The sequence below is a fragment of the Condylura cristata genome, unplaced genomic scaffold (assembly GCF_000260355.1).
Source record: "Condylura cristata isolate star-nosed mole 26May11 unplaced genomic scaffold, ConCri1.0 scaffold00025, whole genome shotgun sequence".
Taxonomy (NCBI): Eukaryota; Metazoa; Chordata; class Mammalia; order Eulipotyphla; family Talpidae; genus Condylura; species Condylura cristata.
In genome coordinates, this window is record NW_004567126.1 from 31,217,477 (window position 1) to 31,225,375 (window position 7,899).

The 7,899-nt window shown below is 68.7% G+C and overlaps 1 protein-coding gene across 1 annotated transcript; it reads right to left on the minus strand.

Annotated features, from left to right (window-relative positions):
• Window positions 1-238: 238 nt before the first annotated feature.
• LOC105854055 (basic salivary proline-rich protein 2-like) lies at window positions 239-7,698 on the minus strand. The gene is made up of 6 exons (XM_012729446.1): window positions 7,627-7,698; window positions 4,403-4,471; window positions 2,565-2,788; window positions 1,874-2,057; window positions 668-967; window positions 239-301 (listed from the first exon to the last, which is right to left on the minus strand). The coding sequence occupies exons 1-6, from the start codon at window positions 7,696-7,698 to the stop codon at window positions 239-241; spliced, it is 912 nt and encodes a 303-aa protein (XP_012584900.1).
• Between the last annotated feature and the right edge of the window lie 201 nt (window positions 7,699-7,899).

Below are 7,899 nucleotides of genomic sequence, written 5' to 3' on the forward strand. Positions count from 1 at the left end.
GCGCCGGAAGTTATTTATTGGGAACCCCTGGCTGAGGGATAGAGAGGGCAGCGACGCGCAGGGCACCCCCGCCGGATCCTAATTCCTAGTGAGACGCCGTCCTGGAGGGATCTGGAGCCGGAGCAACCGTTCGGCCGTTGCCCGTTGCCCCGCCCTGGGGGGCGTCCGTCACCCCCACCCCCTTTGATCGCACTGAGTACTGTGAAAAGTGGGGGTGGGGAAGGGGCTTGGCGAGCTGTTACACCAGCTGGCTCGACCCCTCCCCTGGGGGTGGGGGTGTCGCCTCGCCCCCAGGGGGCCCCTGCAGGGGCGGGGCGGAGAGGGGGAGAACGCCGGCACCCAGCTGCCCCACCATGGTGCTACGGGCCGGCTGGCCCCAGCCGTCTCCAGGAAGCCCCACAGCAATAAAGTCTTGTGTAGATTCCGCGTGTGCCTGTCAGTGCGCTGGTCCGTCCCGCGGGGGCCTCCGGCAGGACGTGGCCGCGGGCGCCGGTCACCTCGCCGGCCCGAGGCCGCGGCAGCCGCACAGGTGACAGCCCAGTGATTTGGGGACCAAAGTTCAGCTCGTGGCGGCCCCCGGCACCCCACCCACCTGGAAGCTCCTCGGTGTCCCCACCTGCCTCCATCTGGGCGCCCTCGCTGCGCAGGGGCCTCCCCACCCTCTCACCTGCTTGACGCCAGCTCTGTCCTCAGTCTCGGCGTAAAATCCCCTCCCCGAGGCTCCCCGATGCCTGCTGGGGAGCAGGGGCCGGGCTGCCCTCTGCCTGTGAGGTGGAGGCTGGAAGCCGCCAGCCCAGCGCACCACTTTTCGGGGAGAGTCGAGCTGGTCGCGGGTGTGGCCACGAGGGGGCGCCGCCACGACCAGTTGGGACTGGACTCCCGAGGTGGGCGCTGGCCGGCCTGGGCCTCGCAGTGTGGGTGGGGAGCGGCATCCCCGAGGGTGGTGCTGGGGGGGCCCGCGGCCCCACTGAAAGTGGGGAGCCCCCAGAAGTGGGTGAGGTGGGGCGGTACATCCGTAGCTGTCTCCGAGACCCGCAGGTGCCCCTGGCTGCGGGCGCCTCTGACACCCCCCGCAAAAAACCCCCCGGGCCCTGGGGGAGGGCCCGCAGGGCAGGGCAGGGCGGAGGAGTCTGCTCCCGGATGCCCAGGGCTTTGAAGACACCTGCCGCAGCCCGCAACTCCCGGGGCTACCCGCCGCCAGGAACCTGCACCCCACTCCTGGCCGCAGCCCCGGCCCCGGGGGGCCCCGGGGGGCCCGGGAACCGGGAGCAGGCCCCAGCGTCCACCCCTGGACTCTGCTGGGCTTGGCCTAGCTTGGGGAGCCGGAGGTCTCTGCAGAGGCTCTCCCCGCCCAGCACCAGCCCCTCCCGTCAAGGAAGTGAGAAGAGTGATGATATGAGGAACTAGGGCTGCGAGTCCAGTGAAGCCTCAAGCCAGGCCATGCCCGAGCCGCCCCCCAGCGCCCCCTGAGCCTGCAACTCCCCACGACCCATTTGGAGCCCCCAGGGTCCAGACTGCAGCCACCATGGTAAGTCCTGCGGCGGGCTCTGATGGGCAGGGGTGGGGCGCCCCCGCAAGGAGGAGGTGCCCTGAGCCCACCATCAGAAAGTGGGGCGACGGGCAGGGGCACAGCAGAGCGCCTGAGGCCCCTGGGGGCTGCCCAGGCGCCCCAGGTGTCCCGAGCGGGAACTACACTGGGAGGCACCAGGCGGGGCACAGGACGCAGCAGGCAGCTGAGGTGTCACTTTCCGCAGTGACAGGAGCATCCCCCGGTCCCGGGGTTCAGGGAACTCAGGTTCCTCCCAGGTGCTTGGTGAGCCACTTCTTGCTCTGTCCCTCTGTCCCTCTGTCCCCTGGAGTCGGTGAGACGCACCTGCTCCTCCCGGACACGCGGGACCAGGAATGGCGGCGAGGGTCCCGGGCGCTGGGCCCCCGCCGGGGTCGCCGAGCGGTCTGGCTGCGGCCGCACAGACGCCCCGACGGTGAGCCGCGTTGCGTGCCCGCCCCGCGGCCCTGACCGGCGGCCACTGCGCGCTCGAGGTTGGGATGGCGACAGCCTGGGGCCGTCACGGCGGGAGTCAAGCCGCAGGCTTGCGGCACGGCGCCGTGTCCGCGTGTGTCCGGGCGGGGCAGGCCAGTGGTGCCAGCCGCAGGCCGGGCGGCGAGGCCGCTGGCCAAGGCGGAGGAAGGCGCGAGGCAGGGGCAGGGCCGTCAGTCTGAGGGCTGGCGGGGGCCGGGCCTCTGGCAACCCCGTCTGACCACCCGGGGCGCTGGGAGGCGCCAGGGGGCAAATCAGCCAGACAGCGAGAGCCCAGGGCAGGGTTTGCTGCTCCGGAGAAAGCGGCGCCCCCGGCCCCCGCCCCAGCGTGCCATGCTCCGCCAAGGGGGTGGTGGACCCACAGGCGTCTGGGAGAACGAGAAACTCACAACTGGGGACCCAGAGCCAGTCCAGGGGTGCCCCCGGGAGGCAGCAGCTTTGTCTGGGAGCAGACGGGTCAGGAGTGTGGGAAGAGCGGGCGCAGTGAGAGCCGCCCCCACGCCGGGGCCGCGGGGCTTCTGCGCACCCTTGCGGGGTGCCGCTGAGCGGTGGCGGGCCGTGGTGCCCGGCCCTGGGGTGGCCTCGCTGTCCCTGTCGCAGGCCCTGCCTCCGTGCGTTTTGGCGCCGGCCCTGGGGCGGTGGGGTGTGCTGGTTCTCGAAGGGGGTGTCATTGGGGATGCGCCGGCGGTTGCCGGTGTGTGGGGCTGGGGTCGCGGCGCAGTGGCGCCGTGGACAGGCGGCGTGGGATGGCTGCTGGAGACGGCTGACGGAAACAGGCGGTGCACTGACCGTTGTTTCTGTTTGATGTCAGCCAGCGCCGCTGGCACTGAGGCATCAGCAGTTTCTGTTTAACTTTGAAGGGAGGAGCCTGTCACTCGCGGTGGGTGGCATGACTGAAGCAGGGAGACTGTGATGGCCCCTGGGCCACCACCACGGAGGGGGTCAGGAGCGGGGGTGCCCACAGTTGGGGGGAAGAGCCGCTGGGGCGCAGCTGAATGGGAGTGAAGACCAGGGAAGACAAGTGTCAGGCAGACAGTCTTCGACAGGCGGGGGGGAGGTCCGGGCCACTGAAGAGAGGGCCACTGGAGAGGAGGCCACTGAAGAGAGGGCCACTGGAGGGGGGGCCACTAAGAGGGGGCCACTGGAGAGGGCCCAGCTCACGGAGAACAAGAGGGACAGGCCAAAGGGAGCCAAGAGCACCCATGAACGGAGCAGGAGTCTGAGCGAGACTCTGCAGGGACCATTTGGTTTGCACAGATAGGGGTGCAGGGTGTGGCCCAGGATCCTTTTTGAGGGGTAGGGCAGGACCAAGCTCCCGGGGCACAGCGGGGGGCAGGCAGGGCCAGGTGGGGGGCCAGGTGGGGGGCCGGCGTGGGGCCCCCGCATAGCAGCTTCAGCTCCTCCAAGCTGGCAACCACAGGCCAGCAAGGAAGGAAGTGGCTGTTCGCTGCTCTCCAGTCATGCTCGCTGCGTCCAGGAGCTGGGAGCCCCAAGCAACTGGGCAAACTGCAGAGAGCGAGTGTCTGCGGCCCCTGGCAGGTGCACAGGCGTCGTGGGCCTGTCCCCCTCCACGCCCGGCTCCTAGGCCCGCGCGGCTCCGAGGGACTGCCGGCTCAACGCTCTTTCGTCAGCCACCGTGCTCTGACTTCCCTCTCTTTCTGGGGGACGGGGGCACCCCCCGGTTACCCGGTCCTCCTGCCTCACTTGGACCCAGGCGCTCAGCTCCCAAGAAACCAGAGTCCTGGCGCCCACACACACCCAGGTGCCCCAGGCCACGGCTCCACGGCCTCGCATTGAAGCTCCAGGCCTCCTACGGAGGCCCGCGCTGACCACCCCCGCTTCTTGGCATCTGTGCTGGCCCAAGTCGCCCTTGGACAACTCGCTGCACTCACTCGGGGTACACGGAGCTCCCCAAGAGTCAGTCCCAGGCCTGGACTCCACCTCCTGCCCCTGCAGAGTGTGGGGCGGAGTCGGGGGGCACAGTCTGTTTGGCTTCAGCCAAAGCTCAGCCCCACCGGCACCATCTCCTCAGTGGCAAAGGGGAGCCCCACCTCCACGCCTCCGCCTCAGGTGGGGAGCCTCTTTGAAAGCTCAGTCAGGAAATACCTGCCCCCTCCACTGCACCGTCTTTCACAAGACCAGGCGGGTTGAGTCATACCCGGCTGTGGTCCCAAGACCACAGTTTGTTCTCTGGTGCACCCCACCCACGAGGAAGGGACTTAGGAATAAATAGCTTCCACTTGGCCCCCGAGAGTGGGGGGGCCACAGAGAGAGCCATCCTCATGGCACAGACAGACAGGCGCCTCACCCCGGCCGCCCTTCCGTCCACCCCTTCCTCCTCTCAGCCCGTCGGGTGCAAATCACCTCGCCGACACGCTCGGCGGCTGTGCCCGGCTCAGCGAACCTGGGCACGGAATGTGGCAGGGGGTCGATCTGCAGTTGGGGAAACTGAGGCTTAGTGAAGTGGCCTCCCGGGATTATGGCCTCGCCTGACACACATTCTCAGCCCCAAATTCTGACCGTCCCTGCCACGCCACACCGCTGGAGTTAACCCCACGCCCGTCCTCGGCAGGCCTGCAGCAGGGAGCATGTCTGGGGCAGGGGTCTGAGCTGGGCTCGAGGACAGGGGAGGGCCTGGGCCAGCTGCGCAGCTGGCCCAGCGGGAAGGGGAAGTGGACGAGGGCAGGAAGAGGAACTGAGTCCCGGGGTCAGCCAGATAGCACCCCGGGGCCTCTGACCTCCAAGGAAGAGGCCTCGCGTCTCAGCTCAGCCCGAGGACCCTGGCGCGTGGGCACTGGCGGGGGCCCGTGGGAGTCCTGCCACGTCTCTGCCCCAGACGAGGGCCAGCCCTGGCCGCCTGGCCCGGCCCACGCTGGGGCATGGAGCCCGAGTGCCCGAGGGACCTCACCGCCCTGGCCGTCCGCCCCAGGGCAAGCCTGGTCAGGCTGCTGACCCCAGCCCGCGCGGAGAGGCCAAGGCCTGCCCAGTGGAGGCGGGGCGGGTGCCACGCCGCCGGCTGCCCACCCCACCACGGGCTGCGCCCTCCGCTCTTCGCAGGAGACACCCCCTCCCCCTCCCCCACACGCCCCCACCAGCCGGCCCTGGGCTGGGCCCCTGTGACGCCACCTCAGTCCTGAATTTCAGTGTCTCTTCTCAGCACCACACTCTGGTTCCCGTCCTGAAACAGGAAACATGCACCCCACTTCTCCATGCGCCTCTTTCTCTCTTCCCCTTCTCATCCAGCACCCGAGAGGCCTCCTCGTGAACGGTCTGGGCGCCTGCTCCCACACTTCAAGCCTGCGTCCCCTGTGCTTCAGGGCCCGGCGCCCGCCCGGCCCTCCCACCCCAGGCCCAGGTGCTGGCTGGCCCCCCACGGTGCTTCCCGCCACCACCCAACCCCCGGTTGCACCCCAGAGCCCTGCGGGTGTCACCCAGCACCCCCTTCCTGTCACAGATATCCACAGAACCCTTCAGGCGCTGAAATGACGCTCACACACAGAGACAGCAGCTCCGCATTTCCACACGAGTGGACGCGGCGCCTCATAATGCAGAGGAGAAAGTCGCTTGTTTGCCACCGGCCTCCAGGTGGCTCGTGTGATGTTACACGCACACGTGTGCAGGCACAGCCACACGTGTGCCACATGCCACGCTGCACGCACCACACATGTGAAGTGCCACGCGTGTGCACGACCACATGCCACGCTGCACATTCCACACATGCGCACAGACACACATGTCCCTGTGCCACCGGCCACTACAGACCACACGTGTGTGCCACATGCCACGCTGCGCATGCCACCCGTGCGCACAACCACACGTGTGTTACACAACACACCGCACGCACCACACACATATGCAGGCACACGTGTGCGTGTATCACCTGGCGCTCTGTACATGCCACACGTGTGTGCCACACGCCACACTGCACGTGCCACACACAGACACTCACATGTGTGTACACCACACACCACACGCCACACACCACACCACACACACACACACCACACACCACACACCACACACGTGTGGTCATGTGTGTGCACGTCACGTGTGCACAGCCTCCTGCATGTATGTGCCACGTGCTGCACGTGCACGTGATACCTGCCACGCAGCAGTGCCACACAGAGCGCGTCACGCGGTGTGCGTTGTACATGTGTGAGTCGCACATGTGTCACACGTGTGTGCACGGCCACCGGTGTGCCCAAAGCCACCGTGCACAGGCCGCACACACCACGCGCCCCGTACCACAGGCCGACGCGGGCGGCGCTCGTCTCACAGCCAGAGCGCCCGAGCGCCGAGTGCCAAGCAGCGCACAGCGGCGTCAGGCAGAGCGACAATCTCCCAGTAGAGCCGACGACACGGGGGCGCCAGTGCTGCCGGGCACAGGCTTCGCTCTGGCACTTGGCGCGGTCTGGCCCTCTGCGCCAGTGACTGCGAGCGGCCCTCCTTGCGCGCCAGCTGGGGGCTGGGGCGCCCCTCCCCGCAGTGCCGGCCTCGTCCCACCCCGTGGCGCCGCCGCCTCAGGCAGGTGCCTCCCCCCGCCCGTTCGGGGCCCTTGGGACCCCCCAGCCTCACCCACGCGTCCCCTCGCCTGCACTCATCCGCAGGGCCCCTCAGGGGAGTTGACAGGGGAGCCCCGGGGGCGGCGCGCTGGGAGAGGCCGGGGTGGGTACCCAGGGCGCGCAGCGACCCTCCCTTGAAGCTCCAGGGCCCCAGCACGCAGCTCCACACGTCTCAGCGGAGCGGTGGGGAGGCCAGCGCTGAGGCCCCACTTACTCGCCGAGGGGTTCCGGCCCACCTCCCGTCTCCCCACTGGCCTCTCTCCTGCATGTCACAGCTCTGCTCCTTGGCTGGGGACTCTTCTCCCCGTTCCCTGAAAGCCCTGCCCAGTTTTCTAGTGCACCCCAACACCCCGGGTCCCCGGCGCTCCTGGGTGCAAGGTCAAGGGCACATTCACACCTCACACCTCGGACCACCCGCTGTGTCCCCTCCCGAGCCTCAGCCTGCCCCGGGGCTGCCCAGCTGCGTGGGGGCCAACACGACAGGCCCGCGCCCCTCGCCGGGACCCTGTGGGGCCTCGTGAGCGTCCACCTGCCCCTTGTCCTCTACCCACGTGCAGCCTCATGGCCCTCGGCCAGGACGGGCGCAGCCCGGCCCACGTCTTGTCCCCTGCCACACGTGCATGCAGTGACCGCTGCACCCGGAAGCCAGCTGGTTTCTCACTCTGCTCTGACCTTGACCTTGTCTGGCAGGAAGTGCACCTGCAGCCCTGACCTGCCGTCTGGCCCCTGCCAGAGTCTCTCCTGCCCGCCACGCCCACCCCTGGCACCTGCCTGGCAGACACTGGTCCCCTGCGGAGCCTCGACTTCCATCTCTAGACCCCTTTACTCTCGGGGTGCTCTGAAGCCGGGGTCCTCTCTGCGCTTGCCTCTTGCTCACCTGTCAGGTGCTTCCTGCTCAGGCGGGCGCAGGGACCAGTGCCGTAGCTGCCCTCCGGGGCTCCTGGGCCGGGTCGGGGGGCCACCTGGGGGGGCCGCCTGTGTGAGCAGAGACGGGAAGCCTCGCCCTGCCTGGCCGCCGCTCCTCACCGGGCGCCGCTGTGGGGGACCTGGCAGAGCTGCGAACCTGAAGGTGCCGCCCAGCGCAGTTGGGCTACACATCCCTGACACGTTTCAGGAAGAAAGGCTTTGGGGCGCTCCTGTGTCTGGGCTCCTTTGTGGGGGGCTAAGGGAGGCGTCGTTTGATGAAAAACAGCAAATGAGAAGGGCAAGTGGAAGTGGAAGCTTTGGAAGGTGCTGGAACTGGCAAGGGCAGGAGGGCGCTGACTGGAGTGGGCGTGGGGCGCAGGGGCGCAGCGGCGC